Below are 25,588 nucleotides of genomic sequence, written 5' to 3'. Positions count from 1 at the left end.
TGCAACAGACTAGAATTTAATTTTTTTGAATTTTTATAATAACACCAGAGCCCAGCAGTTTGTCATTAAACGTTTAGAATAGAATCTAAATACAATAAAACAGAATAGAACTTCAAGTGCAACCCCAGTTCCCAGACGTTTGCCATAAAAGATAGATTCAACTCAATAGAATAGAATACAATAGAATATTACAGCTTTAGTGTAACACCATGCAGTAGTTTGCCATAAAAGATCAAGAGAAGAAATCCACCCTTTTTTTAATCAATGAAACACACACACACACACACACACACACACACACACACACACACACACACACACACACACACACACACACACACACACACACACACACACACACACACACACACACTATAGGCGGTGTATTGAATAAAATAGCGAAGCTATTATCTTAACGACATTTCTGAGTTGCACTAGTTATAAATCAAATAACTTTTCATTAGCGATGCAATATTTTTGACTAGGTAGCGGCGTAGCGTTGACAAAAGCTACAACGCTACATCATGTGTTGTACCTTTTGTTTACTAATGCCAGTTTTGAATCATAACTATGATGTCCGATCACAAACGAATTGCTCATTTGAGTCGGTTCTACACAATTAATTGGTCACATATTGTAGGAAAGCTATCTGAATCAGTTCGCGATTCATTCTGAATGACTCAGAAAGCTTGCGCTCGTGCTGTTGAATCATTTGGCGCGCTCTCACTAGTCAACAAGCTCATGGGATATTTTTAATACGGCAAATAAAGATAGAGCTGGTTGCAGTGGATCCACAATCATTGGAAACCAAACCTGCAAAGACATCCTATTGTTTGCCAGTGATGAAGAAAGTCTTTGTTAAGTTCAATACGCGTGCAGCTTGTAAACGACTTCTGCAGGTAAAGACATTTTCCAACCAAAAGAGTATCAAACAATTCTATGACATTACAATGTTTTTTGTACAGGTACCATTACCTGGGAGCACCATGTTAATACACGGGTATATTAATGTGGTAATATAGCGAAGTACCATGGTATTTTTTTTAATTACCTTGAAGTACCAAATACTATAGTATATAGTATAATCACATTGTTATTGCCCAGATGTCTCTCTCTCTCTCTCTCTCTCTCTCTCACACACACACACACACACACACACACACACAAACACATACACACACATAATTTGGCTTCTTATCAAAAGCTTCCAGTACATACAGAAATACAACAGCTAGACACAGAATTAAAGGATAAGATGAATAGTATACAGTATGTACACCAAGTTTTTATACAGAAATGTGTGAGCTTGTAGAGGTAGTAGTATATATATAAAAAATAAAATGACTACTGCATACTTGTATACTGAATTGAACTAAACTGTAATATACTGTACCATGGCTTTGATAAACATCATGTGAATTTGTCTTTTATGTGCTTTGTCTATGACAGTATGCTCTGTGCATCTGCGGTTGAAAAAAATGAACTAGCTTAAATGTAGCAAGCTACTTTTGCCATGTAGTTTGTAGTGTGATTTGCTACTTTTTCTAACTAATTTTTCTGTTGATTAGTTGGTAGTTTAGCTAGCTACATTTTTGAGTTGCTTGCCCAACACTGTCTACCAGGCATGCCATCTCTCCTCAACCCCTCCTCCCCTCCTGCTATGAGCACACTAGCTGTCAGCTGCCGGTCTCAGGACCCGGACAATACACACTGAGCATGCCCGAGCTGTTGTGTGTTGTCAGGGAGAAAGCAGACAGTGGAGAGAGCGAAAAGCAACCCGTGAGATCCACTTTCAAAGCCAGATGAGAAACAATAAGGGTACCCATTTCTAATTATGACTCCATTGGTCTGTTGACTCATTTGTATGTATGCTTCTTGGTGTAGGGTATCACAGACCTCATTTAAAGCATCTGCCTTGTCTTCAGGAGGTAAGACTAGAATTTCCTCTTATTGTGCGAAACTAAAGCATATCTACCTATTATATATCTAGTTTTCTACTGTATTATTTAGAGTAATCACATTACGTAAAACAATTTTTTTAAAGAGAACATGCATCAGAACATCCAAGAGGTGTACAGTATAATTAACAATAGACATATATGTTAAAAACAGAGAACAATGGTTGTCTATAGTGTCAAAATTTTAACCAGGTTAAATAGTATTATTAACTTATTTTTAACACAATCAACAATTAAAATGCACTATGCACATGCAAACACAAACACACATGCAATTAGTAAATCTAAAGTGTTTTTGAAAGAAAAGTATCAACATGCGGCACACGTGCTGAATCAATGTATGGGTTCACATATGAACTGTTAAGTGGACAGTTAATGAATTGCCGCTCTTGCATTATGTTGTCACAGGTTTCAATGGAGATGACTTTTCTAATGGACCCCAGAAAATGAGCGCAGCATTTCTGTCAGCTTTGTTCAACTGGTCTTGAATTTCATAACAAATCTGCCTATTTTTCCCAAACCACACCAAGCTGGAATGGATGAATGTGGCAGTGACAATTCTCGAGCAAGAGAACAGTATCTATGAACAGCATGGTATGGCAGTCATACTTTACTAACCATAACCTGTTCATGAACTATTGTGCTGTTAAAGGAATAGTTCACCCAAAAATGAAATTTCTCTCATCATTTACTCACCCTCATGTTTTTGAAACCTGTATTACTTTCTTTATTCCATGGAACACAAAAGGATTTATTTATAGCAGAATGTCCAAGCTGCTCTTTTCCATACAATGAAAGTGAATGGTGACTGTGGCCGTCAAAACAGATTTGCAGCGAATTACAACTTACATTTTTCTCCTTTCCTCTTTCAAAGCTATAGTTGGTTTCAAAAGACTTGGAATATAGCATTGTATGGACGACTTTTAAGATGATTTATACATACTTTTTTGTCCTTTTTGGAGCTTTTCACCCCCTGGTCACCATCCACATTCACTGTATTGAAAAGAGCAGTGCAGACATTCTGATAAACTTCCTTTTATGTTCCATGTAGAAAAGAAAGTCATAAATGCTTGGAACAAGACGGGTGAGTGAACTCTGATGACAGAATTTGTATTTTTGAGTAAACTGTCCCTTTAACGTTTGATTGACCCATTGTTTGTTGCTTTGCAATGCAACGCAAGCAAATAAGGTGTCTTAATGGACAGTGTAGTGTATTCCAAGTTGATGTTTTGAGATATACATGTAGGCTGTTCTACTGACACAGTCACCTCGCTGAGTAGATTAGAGACTGAATGATAAGGACTACTCAGTATCTAATGAATGGGGGATGGTGTAATGAATTAGTGGATCACAGAGAAAATTGCAAGTGTGATTGGCAATTATTATTTGTGTTTTAGAGCGTCGGTGAGCAATTCTGGACTGATGAGGACTCAGATGGGGACAGCGATAGTGAGGAATTCTTCTACAGCGTCCAGGTTATTGTTACAAATATTTTCAAAATCAGAATCTCGTTTATACGCAAGTATACTGTATGCAAAGTACCGAAATTGTATTTGGTCAGGTTGGATATCTGCTCAACCTGCAACAATAATCACAGTTACAGTAAATACAATGAGATGTGTATTGTGTACACATTACATATACATAATGCAATACAATATACACATTACACTACATTATACTGTATAAATACATTTACCTATAACCTACAATGTATACTTTATACATTTGCTTCAAGTTTATATGTCACATATCCTAACAGAGGTATTTAAATGTACTTATTGCAAGTATCTATACCTAATTATCCATGTATTTACAATACTGTATGAAGTTAAAAATAAGGTAGAGAGTATAGTACAACAGGAGAGCAGATTTGTATTATCATAGAGTGGTGTTGTTCTGAATATCAGATCTGAATATAGAGTTCAGCAAAGGATGGACGATTGCAGCCAATTACTTTTTCAGAACTTCTGTTTTTCGGATGTTTAAATAGCTCTGTAGAACTGTATATGAAGAGGTTGTGTGATAATCAATAGTAATTTTACATCAAATTATTTACTTTAAACACCCTTTAAACACTTACTTTGAAGCCAACTTAATTCATTTATGTTAAGATTCATGATTAAATTCCACATCTACATATCTACATGTGGAAGTTTCTATAATAGGATAATAGTTACTTAATGTATTAAGGCAGTGGGGTCACCAAAGGGGTTTTCAGTGGATTAATGTAGGTTTAAGGGTGGCAGAACCTATTACGAGGAGAGGCAGATGGCTAATATTTTTTTTTTTCTTTTTAAGATTACCTGTAACTACTTTAGATCTCACCGCCAAACAGAGGCTATTTGTCTTTATTTAATGAATAACAAATGAGTGAATGATTTAGGATGTCCCTTTGCTTGATTGAGCTACTATATAGATTCAGACAATGGTGCAGCCTGATTATAGTTTATGCTATTTTTGATGTTTTCTGCAGAGTCATTATGCCACTGACCTGAGTCGACACCCTCAGCTGGACATAGATGTTGGCGCAGTGAAAGACATCTATTCTGAAAGTGCTGTTTCTGTAAGGTACTCCATTATCACACTCAAAATCTAAATTTTCGACCCATGAAGCTCCTAAAAGCATCATTAAATAATATAAAAACAGTGAAAAAAAGAAATTAAGCTTACATTTGTGTTTGTGGTCATTGTTCATGTAATTATTGATTTATTGCAATATTACTACATATTAATTACCTCCATTGTAAGTCTATCACATAATATTTTATCAATGTAAACTGATTTTTATTTCAGGGAGTATGAGACCATTGATGATGTGGATGTCGACCTACACATTAATATCAGTTTCCTGGAAGTGAGTTATGACAAAATAACGTTTACCTAAATTATATTCTGGAAGAAATGTTCATATGTATTCTGTATTTTATTATCATAATGCTTTTGATGTTATGTATGTTATCATTCTGTAGGAGGAAGTGGCCTCAGCATGGAAGGTCAACAGAACAGAGCCAATCATTTTACGCCTTCGGTTCTCACTGTCCCAGTATTTGGATGGACCAGGTGAGCAATAAATAATTATTGGATGGCATAAATTAAGAATGTGGGAGGTTGACTGTGTATGCATGTAAGGCAATGTAAGACACTAATGTAATTGTCAATGAAGTGTTATTTTATGGATGAGATGCAGCTCTGCATAACATAACACCTACAAATTTGATAAATATGCATCTTAACCCCTTTCAGAACCAACAGTGGAGGTATTCCAACCAACTTGTAAAGATGGCTTCAGTCTTGGTGTACAGCTTAAAAGGTAAGCTATTCTATTCTGTTCTGTTTTCTTTGAGATATGCCAATATATCAATCACAGCAAGAATCATTTCACCAGCTAACATTGACTTTTCCCTCAGAATTATCTGCACGTTTATATCAAATCAATGGAAGCATCTCAGTAACGAGTTCTTGAATGCACAACAGAGGAAGAGACACAGTTGGTTCAAAGCTGGAGGAACCATCAAGAAGTTTCGAGCTGGACTCAGCATCTTCTCACCAATAACCAAGTAAGGTCCAAAACTTCTACAGCATGAATGTTCCTTTTGGTTTGCAAAAAACTTGGTTTGTCAGGATATTTGTTAAATTAATTCTTTACATTTGGCACAGGACCATCTTTATATGAAATATTGATGAAGACATGAAGTATGGACTCTGTTTCCCAGGTGCTCCAGTGTTCCTCTGATCCAGGGTCCTGGGATGAGGGGAAGGTCAAATGGCCAGGAAATGAGAGTGACCCGTTTGATGAGTCGCTCTGTGTCCTGTACCAAAGGAGAGCTGCACACCCCCAGCCCGATCGGACAGGTGTGTCCAGATATACTGGTCTAAATTTGCAGATGTCATTATAATAAGTTTGCATCACATTAAAACAGTCGAACATCAGTTAACCTTGACTAAGGTTAATGTTTTTACCATTTACTTTTGACAAAGGCCTGTACAAGCCCATGCAGGTCTAAACATGACTGGCATTGCCTTAGAGCTGAGTGATTGATGCAGTGCTGTTTTAGCAGAGTGTGTCTGTCCCGGGCTCAAAATCCACCGTGCACATCACAACCAGACAGCTCATCCAGCTGTTCTTCTCCTCACAAGCTCTCATCCACTGCAAGAGCACCCCAACCCTGGAGTATGGCTTCCTTGTACAGGTAAACCTCAGTTGTAATCATTTTCTTAGGGCTCTATTTTCATGAGTGCGCAAAGCGCATCGCTATGCGCTAGAACCGTGCTCAACATTCTGTCCAATTTTCGTGAGAGCGCAAATTCTATGTGCAATTTGCGTGCCAGTGTAATTCTCCTTCATTTTTAGGTTTCAACTTGTTAATAATTTGTGTAATATAATGACAATATGAAGAATATATCGTTTAGGACACCTACTTTGTGCATGACACGAGTAATGTTTCCAACAATTGCTACACACAGATTGTTGTCACTTTTAATTGACTATATCACAATTCCAGTGGGTCAGAAGTTTACATACACTAAGTTAACTGTGCTTTTAAGCAGCTTTGAAAATTCCAGAAAACTATATCAAGCCTTTAGACAATTAGCCAATTAGCTTCTGGTAGGAGGTGTACCTGTGGATGTATTTTAAGGCCTACCTTCAAACTCAGTGCCTCTGCTTTACATCATGGGAAAATCAAAAGAAATCAGCCAAGACCTCAGAAAAACTAATTGTGGACCTCCACGTGTCTGGTTTATCCTTGGGAGCAATTTCCAAACGGTTTAAGGTACCACGTTCATCTGAACAAACAATAGTACATCATGTATTAGTATTATGTAGTATAAACACCTTGGGACAATGCAGCCATCATACCGCTCAGGAAGGAAACGCATTCTGTCTCCTAGTGATGAACGTAGTTTGGTGCGAAAAGTGCAAATCAATCCAGAACAACAGCAATGGTCCTTGTGAAGATGCTGGAGGAAACATGTAGACAAGTATCTATATCCACAGTAAAACAAGTCCCATATTAACATAACCTGAAAGGCTGCTCAGCAAGGAAGAGGCCACTGCTCCAAAACTGCCATACAAAAGCCAGACTACACTTTGCAAGTGCTCATGGGGACAAAGATTTTATTTTTGGAGAAATGTCCTCTGGTCTAATGAAACAAAAATTTTACTGTTTGGCCATAATGACCATTGATATGTTTGGAGGAAAAAGGGTGAAGAACACCATCCCAACCATGAAGCTGGAATGGACTATATAATAGGATGCAGACGCTAAAATAACTGGAGAAAAACCTCTGAATAAAAATTCACTTGACCCAGCCCATTAGTGCTTTGTGTGCCCAATTTTGCCAAACCCTTGCACCTAGACTTAGTGCATACTTGCACGAAAATACCAAAACTTCATGCCCATTGACTTTGCGCTTATGACTTTTGGCATACTTAAATGTTTTTAATTGAAGTGCAAATCTAGCTTTGGATTTTTTTTCTTATTCTCCTTCCTTCTTTCTTCTTTTTCCTCCAGGTTATGAAGTACTCAGAACAGAGAATCCCCACTCTGAATGATTATTGTTTGGTCTGTGATGAACAGCATGTCTTTCAAAATGGCTCCATGCTCAAGGTACAGCCAAAACTGGGGAAACTCCTTTAATTTATACTGTTATGTTCATATTATTATCATCACAGCTTCTATTCTGTGCGTGTGTGTTTTCAGCCAGCTGTTTGTACGAGAGAGCTGTGTGTGTTCTCCTTCAACACTCTGGGTGTGATGTCAGGGGCTGCGGAGGATGTTGCCACAGGAGCTGAGGTAGCACCACTACCCTAACCCTTCAAGGAATCGTTACATTTTTAGAACAATAAACAATTCATTTGTATATGAATCGTTTTTCTTTTTTTTTTTTCTTCAAATGAGGATGTCCACAAAAAGTTTTGCCAGATTTGGCTCTCTTTTGGGGACAATTTTGGCTATAGATAAGTACGTATACACACAAGCATATAAGTCTCATCCAATTGGAAGTGACTAAGATAGATGGTTTTTGTACAGTTAGTGGACCTGCTGGTGGCAATGTGTCGTGCTGCTCTTGAATCTGCTCGTAAAAGCATCATCTTTGACCCCTACCCCTCTGTCGTTGACCCTCATGACCCCAAGACTTTGGCCTTCAACCCAAAGGTAAATTAATTTAATGAGATTACTTTCATGTTTCTATCTTGTTTCATCAGGTTTCATCTTTCTAACCTCTGATTGTCAAGTTTTTCCATTCTTTCTGTTAGAAAAGAAGTTATGAGCGGCTACAGAGAGCTTTGGACAGCATCACATCAATTCGTGAAATTTCACAAGTGAGCAATTTGGAGAATAGCAGCAATTAAATAGAATAATTGGATTTTATAGTAGTCCTGGTAAAAGAAATGAGTAACATCATCATTGACATTTTACAGGGCCCTTATGTCGAAATAAAGAAACAGATGGATAAAATGGACCCACTTGCACATCCTCTACTGCAGTGGTGAGTTAGAAACATTGGACTATTATTATTATGTAAAATTGAACTTTCCTTGCTCTTTTAAATATGAAAAGGGTTTGATGTACTATGTACACATATTCTAAGGATATTATTTACATATAGAAGTCTTCAATGTACAGTAGCAAAAATAATCTGAATAATTCTGGGTGAGAGAATTCTAAAAATCTAAATTGTATATGTCATGTTAAAACTAAATTACAGCTATTTATGTGCAAGATCATTTAATTTGCCAAATAAATGCTGCCTTTTTAAGCAGATTATGATTGCTTTCATCCCAATATTTTCTTCATTTTCCTGTCAAAATATTGACCCTTTATCTCTGCTTTTGAAATTGTTATTTTCTTCACAGGATTATATCCAGCAACAGGTCTCACATTGTCAAACTCCCCTCGAGTAGGGTAAGGGAGTATGATCTCATTAGCTGTGAAATAACATGTGTGGCTTAATGTCTATTTTTTTTCTTTGTTTCACTTATTCTTTCTGTACTAACAGCAACTCAAGTTCATGCACACCTCCCATCAGTTCCTGCTACTCAGCAGTCCTCCCACTAAAGAGGCCTGATTCCGCACCGCCAGGAAACTCCATGGCAGCACTTTTGCTTTTCAGTGAGTTTTTCCACTCATCGCATTGTTTTAGCTTGCCATCGTATTTAAAAGAATATTCTAGGTTCAATACAAGCTCAGTCGATTGCGTTTGTGGCATAATGTTAAATACCACTAACATAAATTTTGACTTGGCCCTCCTTTACTTAAAAAAAAAAGCAACAAATATGGGTGACAGAGAGGCAATTACAATGGAAGTCAATGGGGCAAATCCGTAAACATTAAAAAAATCTCACTGTTTCAAAAGTATAGCCACAAGACGCAGCGCCGTTTCTGGGCACAGGTGAAATGGGGGGTGCACCCAATCGGATGCCGCCCCCCCAAACTTGCCAAACCCCTAAAACCATAAGATGATAATTTAAACAAATTTACAGCTCAAATAATACAGGAGTTTTAGCAGAAGATTTAATGCAAGTGCTTTTATAAGATTATAAGCTTAACATTTCTGCCTTTAAACCCTCCAAAAATGGGCCCCTTTCTCTTCCATTGTAAGTGCATTATTGTACCTTGCACCACTTTTGCTTTTTTAAGAAAAAAGGGACGAGTCGAAATTGTATTTATTTATTTATTTTTGTTAATCTACATATTGTCACAAATGCTGTCGATTGAGCTTAACTTGAATTGAACCCAGAAATATTCCTTTAATTGTCTATGTGCTAGTGTAGTCCTAAACATCAACAAAATTAGCTTTTAGCAGATATATACATTTAAATTTCAGTTATATTTCTGAAAAAATGTACCAAAAATAATACAATAATATAATTTGTCCAATCAAATGCTCTCTACAATGACACATAACTAAAGCCTATAGACTTTATTCACAGCAGCACCATTTTTGACGGGAATGACAACGAGGCTGTAAGGAATTGATGTACAGTCTCTTCAATTGGTTGTTCTGCAGTTTAAAGTGTTTTGGATCGTTCCGTGGATAAAACATTGAAAAAACATATTTTCAAGAATATTCAGTAGACAAAATTTTTAAAAAAATCTCCTGACATGATTTGTGTAAACTTAGATGGGATCTAGGAGCTTTTTATGGCTTTATGCCATGGGTGCCATTGAAGAGATGATAAGTCTATCCCACACAGCCTTGTTGTCATTCCCATTAAAAATCAAAGATGGTGCTACCGTGAATAAGGTCTATTGGCTATTTAAAAAACTACAGGGACAAGCTCTTCTGTTTGGCCTGCCCAAACTTCCTGTTTCAATAGGAAATGCTTAACACTGTGCTCATCAAGCTATTTCATGGGATCTTAACAAGCAGGACTTCCTTATTCAATCAACAGACACCACAGAGAGGATGCTGTTTTACCAGGTTCACCAGTTTTGCTGCTGAACAGCATGGCTAGCTCATTCAACAGCTAGACCAGCACCTTTAAACAGCATAAACCAGCCTTGACTAGCATTGGAAATTGTAAACTGGCCTTTCCAGAAGGGCTATGAGCATTTCCATATGTTTATCGTGTGTCTTATATTCAGTGGCAAATTCTCAGGGCCAGCAAAGCCTTCTCTGCTGACCTAACATGCCAAATAAATACATATTTTTCATCCTTTCATTCTCAATCATGTTTTTTGCCTATGTATTTTTAATTGCTTTCCACTCTTAATTAATCTACAAACAAATAGAGACAAATGAAAAGTTTATCCAGTCAGAAATTATTCCTTGATGCTTACAAGTGAAATGTGACAACTGTTTCACCAATCACATGCCCAATGCCTAGCTCATTAGCCGACGCAGCGCATGAATTTGAGCTCCACCCCCTCAGGCCTTTAGAATTTACACAGAATCCCTCAAAAGTGCAAATGAATGGGCAACTAAAGTCAGTTTGCCAGATTCATCAGCCAATCAGATTTATTTATTTGTTCTTAGTGGGTGTGATCTTTAGGATATGTCCTGGTCGAGGCCTTCTAGCTGGCCTTGAGTGATGCAATCACGTTTTACGTAACGTAATTTGAAAGTGAAGAGTGCGAAATTTTGATGACGAGAACGTTTTTTATTTATTTTATATCAATGACATTTAATCCTGGTGACTGATACCAATTTTGTTTGGAAATTAGTTAATATGGGCAAATGCAAAGCAAAACATCACTCTGAGGTGGTCAACATGGACAAAAACTGAAGTGTTGTTCCATCACAACTCTTTGCTCCACAACATAATGATGCATTGCTAACAGATTTAACCACTGCAAATGTAGACACCATAGATACAGAGTGTTCTTTGCTGAGGTCTCTACCTTGCACTCCAGCTAAGAGCACAGCACCAAAGAGGGGAATGTGATATCCCCCGATACCGACCTAAACAAGATTCTTGCCGCTATCCAGTCTCTCTCCACAAAATGTGAAGTAATATTTGAAAAGGTTATAGCTATGAAGACAACTGTGAGAAATACAGATCAAGCCATTACTTTAAGTGATACAATGGAGAAACAGCTTAAAGATAACGTGAATCACAACGAGAGGATTGTTGCTCTAGAAAAGAACACCGTAGGCCTGAAAGAAGAAAACAATGAACTGAAACTTCAACTTTTGGAGGCGAATATCTATCGACGAAGATGGGGGCTTAGGCTGCACGGGATGGAGGAGAAAGATCAACAGGAGAACACCCGGGATCTGGTCATCAAATTTCTTGGCAAGATCTCCCCGAAGATTGCTGAAAAATACCAGAGGTGGTGGACTCGGTGCAAAGAATTGGAAAGAGAAAAGATGTTATAATCATCCAGTTCAGCATGCGTTACTTTCGTGATATCATCTGGAGAGATGCAAGAGGTTCAAAATTCCTTGAGGAAGCCCATTTACGCTTAAACACCTGTCACCAGACAAAAGAGCGGCTCGGGCCAAAGCGTGGCCTTTGGGTATGAAAGCCAGATAAGAAGGCAAAAAAACATTATTCAGTGGTGCCTTTGCTTACATCGAAGGTAAAAGGGTTCATATTGACGCTTAGTACATACTGAGAGAATATGGACACACGCTGATATTTACAGTTGAAGTTGTCTGTCGATAATTCTAAAACTCTAAGGTTTCATATTACAGTTTTGTAAGAATTCTGTTGATATCTTGTTGCATGTGTAAGATCCAGATGGGTCAATTTGTTCTGCACTTTAACTAGCTTTGGAAGTTTACATTCTTTGGTTCTTATTGTTCTTTTTTTTGGATGACAATTTTGGGAAACTACAGTTTATTTCTCTTAATGCCAGTGGTCTAAGGGATATTGATAATAGGAAGGCACTTTTCTTTTTACTAGGAGGCTCAAATAATATATATATATATTCTTTTTTTATTCTTCAAGAAATGCATTCTTGTGACACTGAGTCAAAGTTTTGTCAATCTCAATGGGGTGATTCTGCATTTTTCTGTCATGGCACAAACTATGCAGCAGGGGTCGCAGTTCTCTTCAATAAATGTATATGAGATATAGTATTAACAGTTTATTCTGGTGTAGAAAGATGGATTATAATAATCTTAAACATAGATCATACGAGATGTATTATATGCAATGTTTATGGACATAATAACAACTCAAATGTCTCAAAAATTATTAATGCTTTTTCAGATGCATCTGACCTAAAATTAAATATTCCTAAATGTGAAATCCTTTGTTTATATGATACCCTAGAAACCTCAATGAATAGCATACCCCTTAAAGATAGTGTGAAGTACCTTGGCATCCATATTTCTAAGAAAAACTCTGTAAGGCAAGACATTTATTTTTTACGTAGACTTAAAGAAGCAAAACTAAGATTTAACAATTGGTTTCAAAGAGATTTATCTTTTCCTGGTAGAGTCCTTTATATTACGTAATACAATTATAAGAAATGGTTTTTCTCTCAAGGAAATGAATCACCCCCAGGGGAAATTTTTTGGAATTCACTATTAATTGGAAAAAAGCATGGCTCTTAGCATATACATTTTGTATCCCCAACAAAGTTAGAGAAATACACCTAAAAAATGTACATAAAATATACCCTACTAACGATAACACATCTAAATTTGGTAATGATGATTTGAATGGTAATTTTTGTAAAAACAATCCTGAGTCAATCGATCATCTTTTTTTTAATGTCCCCTTATCCAAGAAGTTTGGTTTAACCTATGTTTTTAAAATGTAAATTGGTATTATTAATTAGCTACAACATAATGTATGATGCCCAAAGGCATAGTGTGTCTTATTCATTGTGAATGGCATGAATCACACTGAAGGCCTAGACTTTAAATGCATGGCCCGCCACTGCTTATATCACTGTAGTCATGACAAGGTCAATCTTCTAATAATTGTATGGCTAATCAAGGTCTATCTTTCTCAGTGGTTCTCATATAGAAAACTGGCACTCTATTCTACGAAATGGACTTGTCAATGCCTCCTACACAAAACTGCAGGTACCTCTGCATTTATTCTAAATGGTGAATTTATCATGTGTTTTTCACATATACAGTTTTCTTGTTTAGTATATTGTGTATCTAAGCCAAGGTTTATTTCTGTTCTCTTTGAAATAAGCTTCATGGGGCGGCCTATGGGAAGGGCATCTACCTCAGCCCCATTTCCAGCATCTCATTTGGGTACTCAGGTAGGAACGTTTGGGCACATCTACAAAGTACAAAACCGTATTTAAAAAAGTCTACCATGTTATTACAAATGTTTGTTTTACTGGCCATGATACCATAATAATACAATGCTTTTAGTGCATGTACTATTACAAAACCATATTCATTCACTATCATGGTAGATATCAAAGTACTATGGTATTATCGTGTGTTTTGTGTACATGTTACCATGATTGTACCATGTTTTGGAACATATACCATGGTAATGCGATGTCTTTTTTTGGACATTAATTTGGAATAGCATGTAAATACCCTGTTGTATGAATATGGCAATAATTCAGTATCATAGTACACCATATAACAAAGTACAATAGTATTAATATTCTTTTGAGCATGTACCGTGGAAATACCATGTTTTTAGGGGAACATTACATTGGAATGCCTATAAATTCCATGTAAATGAATATGGTAACCATTTATGGATGGTATAGATCAAAGTATCATGGTATTACCATGTTTTTGTGGACATTGTACTAAGATAATGTCATGTTTTTGAGAATATATAATATTTTTGGGGGACATTATCTTAGAATAACTATATAAATGCTATGTTAAATGAATCGATTAGTAAAATGAATGGTACAGTAAGGATCAAAGTACCATGGTATTAACATCTGATAGCATTACTGCACTTATGGTACCCCCACAGTACTGTTTGTAAGGGACTACAAAATGAGTCTTGAAGAAGGGACTTTGACATTAAGCATTTCTAATGTTTTACTGTAGTGCTTGTTGTTGATAATATGATAAGGTGTATGTGTAGTGTTTGATGATATATTAGAGCCATATATTGGTGTTCTCTCTGCTGACTGACAGTGTTTGTGTGCAGGAATGGGAAAGGGACAGCACCATATGCCTACTAAAGAGGAATTAGTACAACGCTACAACCGGGTCAACACTGTCTTACAGGTATTAACTCTATCTGACATTGGCCTTATATAGATTCATTCCATGTAGTTACTTTGAGCAGGTAAGTCAATCCTTGGTTGGAAAGATTATAGGTGGAATCAAGTCAGAGGTATATTGAGGCTATCATAGATATTTGCAGGCATTTGTGACTGCTGTGACACTAATAGTTTGACAGCTATATACAATTTCAGAGCTCTTTTTTTTATTTTTTTTATTCACCTCTGCTGAATGCATATTTTTATTTTATTTTATTTGCAGTGTCGGCCCACACAATCACGGTTTCTTCAGAGTCGGAATCTGAACTGTGTTGCTCTGTGTGAGGGTACGAATTAATAATACCTGATTCGAATTATGACAGCCAAATTAAAATAGCAGTTACCTTTTGTTTTACTTGTTTCACTACTAAATGAGTAGTTCACCCAAAAATTTAAATTCAGTCATGATTTCCTCACCCTCATGTCATTCTAAACCTTTGTAAAAGGAAATTTAGCAGAACGTCCTGGCTGCTCTTTTTCAACTAAATGAAAGTGAATGGGGATGGGCTGTTGAGTTCCAAAAATGGCCAAAAACATATAAAGTACCATAAAATATGTCCACATTAAGCCAAGCCATACAAACAAGCTACAGTATTTTGAATGTATACAAGAGTATATGAGATTTGAGAGCTACAGTGGAGGGTATTTTCAGCAAATAACAAAACAATTTCATCTGTTTTTCACATAAAGTTATCATATGGGGTCAGAAGACTTTGAATGCAGCGCATACATTTTATTGACTACTTTAAAGGTGCTTTTTGGAGCTTGACATTGAGTCGAATAAAAAATGACAGAATTTATTGGGTGAACTATTCCTTGTACTATTTAAGTTTCATATTAATTCTATTTTCTATTTCTTTCAACAGTAATAACATCCAAAGATCTCCAGAAACATGGTAATATTTGGGTTTGCCCGATTTCTGATCACGTCTGCACACGGTTCTTTTTCGTGTGAGTATTTAAGATGCTTTAGTATTACTCATCCCATTACAAATATCCACAATGTGTAATTGTACCCTGTTATCTATTGTGTCTCACACAGGTATGAAGATGGTCAGGTAGGAGATGCTAATATCAACACACAGGCCGTCCAGATACAGAAAGAGATATTGCGGACGATTGGGGGGCAGTCGACCTGACTGACCTGTTCACTAGTGTGATACTTTGAAACATTTTAAGAAAGAAGCATATAAACTGGATAAAGGGATGGCATTACCTCTAACAAAGTATTTTGAGTGTGTTAGCCTCCTGTCATGTTTGTCTACATGGAAAGAAGTGAGAAAATAAAAGTTGTGTAAATTTTTTTATAAACATTTTATTAACTTATTTCTCATTTAGTCGTTATTTATGTTATGTTTGCAGTTTTACGTTTTCTACGTCATGGAAAGTGCTGTTATTGAATTAGCGCTAATTTTACAGACGCTGTAATTGGAGAAATGTCTCATTGCCGTTTATGTCCATTGGGGGGCACTATTTCCCAAGCTACGCATCAGGAAAAAACGATGCGTTTACATCTGCAGTTATGGATGATTCAACATTCAGCGTTATCAATCCCTGCCTGTTGTCTGTATACTCTAGTGTAATGCAGCCTGTCCACACACATCACATTAGTATGCTTTTTATTTTCATGAGAATGTTGTGATGTCAGTCATCTGTAATGGATTGAAACCTTATAACATGAAAGTTAACAAGAGGTGGACATAGTGCTCTTGTGCACTCTAAGAGAGTTTACAGCTGCCAATAAATGACACAGAAATTATGTTATTGGTGATACAAGAACACGAAGACATTTACGATTCTGTCTTTAACTCTCATTTATGTAATGTATATCTGAAGCAGAGGCAACGTTGCAGTTTAATGTAGCCCACATTTGTAAATCAGCACTTTTTTCAATAAATTTACAGCATGTGACTAATGTGTTTTTATTGTAAAAGAAGAAAGGGAGTGACTGTTATAGTGTATTAATGTGCATGCCATGGGTCTGTGTGTGTGCTTGTCAAGGGTGAAATCCAATATTCAAGACTAGTGGGGACCAAAGGCCAAATTATAAGAATCTGTCATTGAAAACCCCACATTGATTGATCAGAATTTTTTTTTTCAATGTCTATGGTGGTTACGGCCCTTGTGTATGTGTTATTTCACTGTTATCTGTCTCAACCCCTAAAGAAAATGTATATAATATGTTATCATGTCCCTAAGGACATTTAAACGTCTCAGTTTAGCTTGTGGGTCTGTTCTCATCTGAAGCAGAAACACATTATCATTCAGTGCACTTCATCCACATGAGACCTACATCTGCTCTGAACCCCCACCCCCTCTGTCAGATCAAAATATTTTCTTCTTACTCCCTTGTCAGGTTGTGCTTCATATTGGATTCTTTCCCTGTTTAGCATTACATTTAAAAGCCATTTTTAAGTACATAAATGATTAAGCAAAAAATATGCGGGTTGTTGTTGCATTACATATGAATTTACTTAGTTAACATTAAAATTATATTATATATAATTTTTATACATACAAATATGTATTAATGTGCCATGATGGGTTACAATTTCGTTTTGCCTTCACCATAAATGATGAAATGTGGTAACATGCAATTGTTACAGGATGGTTCTACTTTGTACTTGATCTAAAGTATCTAACCTTTAAAAATGTGTTACTGAATATAGTTGATTCATTGATGTTAAATAATATTTTTTAATTTGAATTTAATCTTTTGATAAAGTTGTTACCACATGAAGCATATTTAGGTTAAAGCAATAGTTCCTCACAATGCAAGTGAATGGGTACCAACATTTTGAAGCTTGAAAGTGAAGTTCCAAAATGCACAAAAAAGGCAGCATAAACGTAATCCATAAGACTCCAGTGGTTAAATCCATATCTTCAGAAGCGATATAATAGGTGTGGGTGAAAAACAGGTCAATAATAGGTCATTTTTTACTATCAATCTTAACTTTCACTTTCACGTTCTTCTTCTTTTGTTTCTGGCGATTTGCGTTCTTTGTGTATATCGCCACGTACTGGGCAGGGAGAAGAAAATGTACTTACATTTTTATCTGTTTCTCACGCACACCTATCATATCGCTTCTGAAGATATGGATTAAACCACTGGAGTCAAATGGATCACTTTTATGCTGCCTTCACATGCTATTTGGACTTTCAAAGTTCTGGCCACCATTCACGTGCATTGTATGGACCAACAGATCTGAAATATTCCTCTAAAAATCTTTGTTTGTGTTCTGCAGAAGAAATAAAGTCATACACATCTGGGAAGGCATGAGGGTGAGTAAGTGATGAATTAAATTTTTTTGGTGAACTATCCCTTTAAATCTGCCGTAATTTGTCATAATTATCCACTTATGACATAATTGCCACTTTTTCTATGTTGTTTTGACCTTCAGAATTAACAGAACTGCCTTGTGTGATAATGAGCACACCACTTCATTTACTCTAACATGTTGTTCAAATAAATCAGTTTGCTTTTAGGAAGAGAGCAAATTTAGGAAAAGTAAAATGTTAATCATATCTTCCTTTATATTATTCAATATGGGCCAGATACAAAAATTGTCATAAATATTGACAAATCTAGCATTCAACTCAATTAATGAATGTATTGACACTAAAGTTGGAAAACGATGGTGTTGACAGCTGAGGACAGGTAGTTATGGGGGAAGTGGGTGATAATGTCACAATTTTGATAAAATAAAGGTACATTATTATTAAGAACATTCTATTATTTCAAAGTGGATATTTCCAAAAACTAATGGATCACGGATCACATCTTTCCAGAAATCATATTAAGGAAGATATCACCACTGAGGTGGCACAACCAAATCACAACAATGTTTCAACAGTGTTTTGAATGATCCCCTTTGTATCCTGTTAGTGCTTCTATTCCCTTATCTATTACAAAGGATCCTTCAACGAGTGTGGCTATTATCTTTCCCTAGAAACATTTGAAAGCTTTGACCCTGACAAATGTTTTACAAGTGCAGATCACGGCTGAACACATAAAATCAACCTTCAGTAGTTCCGATACGATCAGCAAAATTTGTTCAAAGGCCACTTGGACTGCTCGCCGTAAGGGATAACAGTTCCTAAATGGAAGTGAGGCATGAAGGAGCACTTTTCCAATTTTTCATCAGCGAGAAAATTACCCAGGCAGTTCTCAAGCTTGCATATTTCTCGCTACAGTGACAGAGAAACTTGATTTTACTTGTTTTTGAAACACACTTGTCTGCCACACATTCTGTACTTCTATACTGTCCAACACATTGCAGAATTCTAATAAAATTCATTCATCCCTTTTCGTTATGTGCCTTTGTAAGAGAACCAAAGTTCTCACTGAAGCCCCACTCAGTCTGTTCGCACCATTAAACAAACTCAATTCTGACTTCATTTCCCTGTGGGTGTTGCAATCTGCAGTGCTCCTCTTTGAGACCTAATTTCCCTTTAATTAAATTAGTAAGACTTCCAAAGAAATCCAGCAGTGAGGCCCTGCGGCTGGCTTTCTGTTTTTGCTCAGATAACGGCTGTGAGCACGTGTCGTCTTTGGAGATTGATAAAGTAATTGAAACAGTAATTGTCAACATGTTCCTTTTATCTGTTCTGGGAGCCTTCTAAAATAAGACTGTCTGGCTGGCAATGTACTTGAACGGCCAAGTTTTACCAGCATAGCTGGTCATATAACAAACTGTCTCTAAAGTTCTCACTGAAAGGATAATCCAGGCACAATTCAGATAGATCATTTTAAAGAGATCCAGGTTCCAAACCTGTGTGACTACATTTCTTCTGTGAAACACAGACTGATTGCACTATGAATTTCAGAAACACAAGGTTGAAGGTTCTGCTGCTGAAATCGATGTGTGCTTACCACATTTTGAAACCACTGCCCCCAGTGGCCGAAGTTGGAGGTGTTCTTAAAGGTATTGGCTCGTGTGAGCTCCAGTCTCTGGGCGAAATGTCCAAAAGCGAGTTGTATTTTCGATATTTTATAAACCCTTCACCGTAACTCATATCCCAACCCTAAACTTTGTCTCACGTAGCTAGACCTTTGACTAAAATGACAAAGGTCTGGTATCTACAGTATAGCAGTTTACATTGGCCAAGAACTGCCCAGTTAGACAGGAAAAGCAATCAATCACAGTTGGTTAAGGCATCACGTTCTGTTTAGGGGCGGGGTTATCAGAGATATATCATTCAATAATTAAAGACCTTTCATGGGGAAAGATATTATTTGTACAATGGCACGTGAGTCTCCAGACTGATGAAAAGTCCTGTGTGCTTTTACTCGGAAGTTTCATTAAACCAGCCAATCATATTTGCGCTGAGGGGTTTGAGAGAGCATTTTCCAATTTTGTCTATGTGTGTCAGATAGTTAGTTTGCGGACTGTAGGTGGTCCTTGGTCTTGCTGTCTGAAACTGAGACTACCCTTACCTCCTCAAACCCTGAGTACACATGCGTGGACATTACGTTTCAGCTTCGCTAGAGACTATATATATGTAACATTCGACGCACTGAGTCATGTGACAAAAAAACAACATGGCACTGATCTCAGCTGAGTTGGTCTATGGGAGAAATGGCAACAAAACAAAATCTGGTCAGAAACCTCATTACATTTGTACATTAAAACCTGTTTGAATCCAAAGAATAGAGTCTCTAGTTTCATCCGATATGCCAACTTTCAAATGTCTTCGATTTATCGCAAATGGCACGCTGTTAAACACAATGTACCTGGACTATAGGCTCATTTTCCTGAAATCAGCCTGTGCATTATCACATTGAGAATTAATGGATGCATCCAAAAGCTGGAAAATGTTGCCTTTCAAACTGTTCTGAGACCAGTGCAGACAGACAGCACACTAGAGTAATTTAAGTAATTTGCTAAATAGGGAGCAAGGGAGCATCCTATAGCTTTCCTATGCAGCCAAGTGTATTCACTGCTAACATGCGGTCAAGAGTTCAGTTTCAGGCTGCAGATGATGTTTGGACCACTCAACATTTTTGACAGACATGGGACAATGATAGTCAGTACATTCAGAATTTATGATAATTTTATTTTAACATGGTTAGTAGTGATTGGATAATGCTGGCCATTACTTCGAATTAGAATTCCTTTTGCTAATTTATGATGCAATGTCTGTAATGCCTCAAAAAAAAAAAAAGAATAACCAACACTCTGGGAAACAGTAATAAACTAATAAACAAATGTATTTTAAAAAATCTGACTTTCTATTGCTGGTATAATTAAAAATTTCACAACTTAGTCCCACTTTCCATATACAGTATGTGGACATAGATTTTTAGGAAAACTATTTGGTCTATAAAAGAGAAATAAAATCCCTGTTTATTAGGGGCTACTAGTTACAAATCAAAAAGGGGAATGGAAAATGCACATTGCAGTCACGCTTGGGTCTTGGGATGCTAAACCTAACCGCCAGTGTAGTAAAAATGTCATTTTAGAGCAAAAATGCAATGAAATGAATCGCGTTGACCATTGTTTATGTGAAGGCCATTACTTCCTGATTTCCATGGGACCAGAACCCGTATCTTGGTGATTGCTTGCACAGCATAATATCAGTAGAGCTAAGGGGAAAGGTGAACACATTTGAATTAATGTAAAAATGTCTTATGGGGGTTGGTTCCAGTTCAGGTTGGTGCATGAATATTTGGAAACAACATGACAATTTCCTGTGTGAAATATTAGGATTCTAGATAATGAAAAGCTCAGTCACCATCCACTTTCATTGAATGGGCAAGAGCAGTGTCAACATTCCTCAAAGTATCTCAGTTTGTTATATGGGTTTGTATTGACATAGAGGCTGAGTAAATTACGACCGAATGTTAATTTTTGAGTGAACTAACCCTTTAAGAATATGTTCAGTGATTTAGCTTCTTATTTCTTCCACGTTTCGTCTCATAGAACAGAAAGCCTGCCTTGCCTTCTGTCAACCCAGTCTCTAGAATGTTGGATGCTCCCCTTCAGGATACAGACTGTGTATTTTGTCAAGCAGAACTGTGTGGCCCTCTTCTCAGATTGAAATCATAGCCTCAGGGCTCTAACACTTCGAGAGCATACAGCAGCCATAGTGGGAGAGAATGCTGAAATTGAACTTACAAAACAGGCACCTTTGGACAATAATGTTCATCATGCATTTTTGTTTTGCAAATGGAAGTTTCATGAAAGTTGGTTTATGTGCCTTCTCATAACATGTTTCAACTTAAACAGTTTTTACATGTAAATGTGATAGCTAAACTTAATTATTTGCCCCAAAAGCACATTTTAAAACAGATGCCTGGCTTAAATCAGCTGTGTTTATTTAGATAATTGTTTACTGGCTGCATTGTGCTGTCATGCTTGGGAGGATCTGTTTTTGAACTTTCAGCCTTAATCAGTCACGCATTTTAATCAGCCACAGTCACAGACACTCTGATTGACAGGACCCCATTAGCACTGAACATTTAAATGGGAACACAGTAAAGCACTAGCTAGGATGTAATTATTATTACACCGAGCACTTAGTTGGAGGAAAATAGTGGCTGTTCCTTTAAGAGGTCCTTTGCCCCTCGTCCCCCTCCCTCTACCTCTCAACCACTCAGATTGTGTCTTTAGTGCATTTTGGAGTGTGGCATTCACCACTTAAGAGTAAATATACGACAGGTCTCGGAATATAATCAAGCATCAAGTGTGACATGCAGTGAACTTGAGAACTTCAGAATCCATTGGAAGTGTAGTGAGAATACAAGGAACTAAAGGTAAATACATCACTGAAAGGGCTTTATCAGCTCCTCGAACTAAATACATTTCATAAACTTTTGCTTTGCATGCTTGCTTTCTGTATTTTTTTTTTTTTTTTGTGTTGTTTTTCTTTTCTTTTTTTGTAATTATATATTTAGATATTTTTTTTCCTCGGTTAATTCCAGAAACGGCATGTTGAAACATTTGAATAGAATATTTAGTTACTCTTTACAATGAGGTTCTAGAGTACCAGTTAACATTAGTCTGTGCATTATGTATCATGGATAATGAACACATATTTTTATAGCATTTATTAATCTTGGTTCATGTTAAAGGAATATTCAGAATTCAGTACAAATTAAGCTCAATCAACAGCATTTGTGGCATATTGTTGATTACCACAAAAACGTGTAAGTACCTCACTGTAACCTCAACCTTATTGCTTTTTTACTTTTTAATTTAAACAATTGTGGTAATCAACATTTTACCACAAATGCTGTTGATTGAGCTTGAATTTAACCCAGAATAGTCCTTAAATTATTAAAATAGTAATTAACTAATGTTAACATATATAACTTTTCATATAAAATGGATGGTATGTGTAGAAACTAATATTTACCAAGATTAAGAAATACTGTAAAAGTATTATTCAGTGTAAGTTCATGTTAACTATTGCATTAACTGATATTAACAAATACAACTTTATTGTAAAGTTTGAATAACAAATCAATCAATTAATATTCCATTGAGAACAATCTGAGCATGTCGGCTAAAAAAGAAGGTACCGTATCTGAATTCATCATCTTTTTTGCTTTGTGGTTACAGTTCCCGTCTCATGGAGACTGAAATATGCTTTAAAGGCACTGGGACTGAGAATTTGCTGACACTCAGCACTTTTTTCTTTGATGAATTAGCTCGATTTAAAGAACAGATTTGTTATTTTCTTCATGTCAATGTCCACAGAGTATTTCACAGCCTGTCATTCTGTTCAGAGCACTGGGCATAAGAAGAAAATTAACAGTTAACCTCTTAAACTCCAAAGGGGGCACTACATCGAGAAAAGAGTTTACACTTAAAACGATAAAGTCTCCATATACATAACTCTATGTATTTTATGTTACATAAAATAGCTAAATAAGGCCTCAAAACATTCTTGTGGCAAATTAGCGCACCCTAGAGTTAATGGAGTAGAAATATTCATATGCAAATAAAAGTCCTTCCCATAGCAGCAAATGGACAAGTCATATCTCAAATGAAAGCTCTCATTCTCAGAAATTCAATTGTACATTTTATTTTGTTATTCTAATACCACAGTTCGAAATATTTTCAAAAGAATCACAAAGTTAAATATGATTTCTGTAAGACAGCAAATACAAACACCTCTTTTATGCTCCAATCACTGCTGCTGTAATAGCTAAAAATAGACAAATAGCTAAAAGAAATTATATCTTCTTTTACCTTAGACAAATGAGCCATTTTTTTTACTTCTCTTGTGATCTTGCTTGTGTGAATAATCCAATGTTATATCTTAGATGTCCAGAACAAAATATGAGGTCCAGCAGGAAAAGCATGCTAAACAAATAATTAGAAAAATGTGTTTTAACTATTGATGATAACATTTTATATTTCATATATGATCTCAGCTTTCTAATGACACTTAGATTGAGCTTATAGTCCACTCAGAGGACGAGATATTCAATGAAACATTGGGGGTGGTGCATGAACTTAAAATTAGACTGAATGTCTATGGACGAGCACACCTTGTAGGGCTAAAATGCATCAGAGAGCTACCACATTTTAGATCTGTATATTGTGATTGAACGTGATAGAGAGAAAAAATGCAAGTACTTGCAAGTGTACAGTGAGGTAATGTAATAAGACTTTTCAAAGTGAGGTAGAGTGAACAGAACCAGAATTACACGTTTTAAAAAAAAAGAACTTTATCATAAGTTAATAAACATATACAACATTATTTATTAATATTTTAGAAATAATTAGAGTCTTTTTTATTATTTGTGGGGATTTCTGAAAAATGAGACCAATTTTTTTGCAATTAGTCCACAGTATGTGCGAATCATCAGCTTTTAAATATGAGGGTTAAAAATTGTAGATGGCAGCCCCAAAATACACCAGAGTTAAGATAATTTTGTTTCCTTCACAGCTGTGCAATTTTTTTGCACAATTAAAAAAATTATTTTATAATTTTATATCGACTTATAATTTCCATTATTTTTTTAATCTCTATTTCCAAGTAATCACTGTTTTAAAATGTCCTATTAATTCCAGATTTTCCATTACCGTGGATACCCTCATAAGAGCTCCTGAAGAAATTCTTAAGTGATACTAAATTCTGCTTCAAGAAGATAAAAAAAAACCACCTGTGAATATGCCTATGCCAAACACAGACCTTCATGATGCAAATAATCAGTCTAAATGTACCACTTCTGCCTCTTATATCCAACACTCTGAATTCAATGCCACAAACCCCTCTGAATCTTCTAACAAACCAAAACAAAGTGGATACAGGAAGGTCTGTTCCACTGGAGAGCCCAGCCCATGGCCAATCCCAGGACTGGGATCTGGGATTCTGGAAATGCGTGTAAAGGAGGGGAGCAAGATCAGGAACCTTTTGGGTTTCGCCATGTCTCGTTTGCAAGGGGATGGACATGAGACAGCGACATCACAGGTTCTGTTCAGTGGGATGGGACGGGCTGTCACTAAAACCATCACCTGTGCGGAGATAATGAAACGTAAAGTGCGGGGCTTACACCAGGTGTCAAAAGTCCAATACAGGACAGTGACTGAGGTGTGGGAGAGCCAGGAGGGTGGCCAGGTTCAGATGACGATACACAGAACTGTTCCATCCATCTGCATTCTTCTGTCTAAAGAACCGCTGGACCCTCAGGAGCTGGGCTACCAGCCTCCTGCAAAGATAGGCTCTCGTTTAGAGGAAAGGAAAGGAGATGATGGACCACAGATGTCTGGAAACCCAGAAAAAAGACCAATGAGTCCTGGCCCCTCTGTGATTCTGCCCAGTCTAAAAAGAGCTGCTGTGGGGCAGGACAAATTTCCAACTCTGGAATAGAGCGATAAAAAGATAATATAAGAGGGAGGAATTCATTTATATGTATATTTTGTGTATAAATTGATTTAAATAACATGCTAAAGGCTTAGCTGTCATATACTGTTATTTTGCAACAAATGTGAAGTTAATAGTACAGAGCTCCTTAAA

At 36.5% G+C, this 25,588-nt stretch overlaps 2 protein-coding genes across 2 annotated transcripts; both read left to right on the top strand.

Annotated features, from left to right (window-relative positions):
• Positions 1–1,826: 1,826 nt before the first annotated feature.
• On the top strand, positions 1,827–16,501 carry parp6b (poly (ADP-ribose) polymerase family, member 6b). The gene is given in 23 exon segments (XM_052119939.1): positions 1,827–1,928; positions 2,367–2,552; positions 3,356–3,433; positions 4,435–4,529; positions 4,755–4,815; positions 4,931–5,021; positions 5,205–5,271; positions 5,369–5,518; positions 5,675–5,813; positions 6,020–6,151; positions 7,475–7,570; positions 7,664–7,756; positions 7,994–8,119; positions 8,221–8,286; positions 8,386–8,453; positions 8,821–8,869; positions 8,964–9,076; positions 13,376–13,448; positions 13,567–13,636; positions 14,503–14,582; positions 14,841–14,904; positions 15,484–15,568; positions 15,660–16,501. Coding segments are annotated over 22 exon segments (1,905 nt in total). The 5' UTR covers positions 1,827–1,928; positions 2,367–2,540; the 3' UTR covers positions 15,757–16,501.
• A 5,814-nt stretch (positions 16,502–22,315) lies between these two features.
• Positions 22,316–25,588, top strand: rpp25a (ribonuclease P and MRP subunit p25, a). Its single transcript, XM_052120252.1, has 2 exons — positions 22,316–22,373; positions 24,643–25,588. Exon 2 carries the CDS (start codon positions 24,743–24,745, stop codon positions 25,439–25,441), a length of 699 nt encoding a protein of 232 aa, XP_051976212.1. The 5' UTR covers positions 22,316–22,373; positions 24,643–24,742; the 3' UTR covers positions 25,442–25,588.

The sequence above is a fragment of the Xyrauchen texanus genome, chromosome 46, assembly GCF_025860055.1.
Source record: "Xyrauchen texanus isolate HMW12.3.18 chromosome 46, RBS_HiC_50CHRs, whole genome shotgun sequence".
NCBI lineage: Eukaryota > Metazoa > Chordata > Actinopteri > Cypriniformes > Catostomidae > Xyrauchen > Xyrauchen texanus.
Note: the sequence above shows the minus strand (reverse complement) of the source record. Positions and strands in the feature narration are given on the sequence as shown.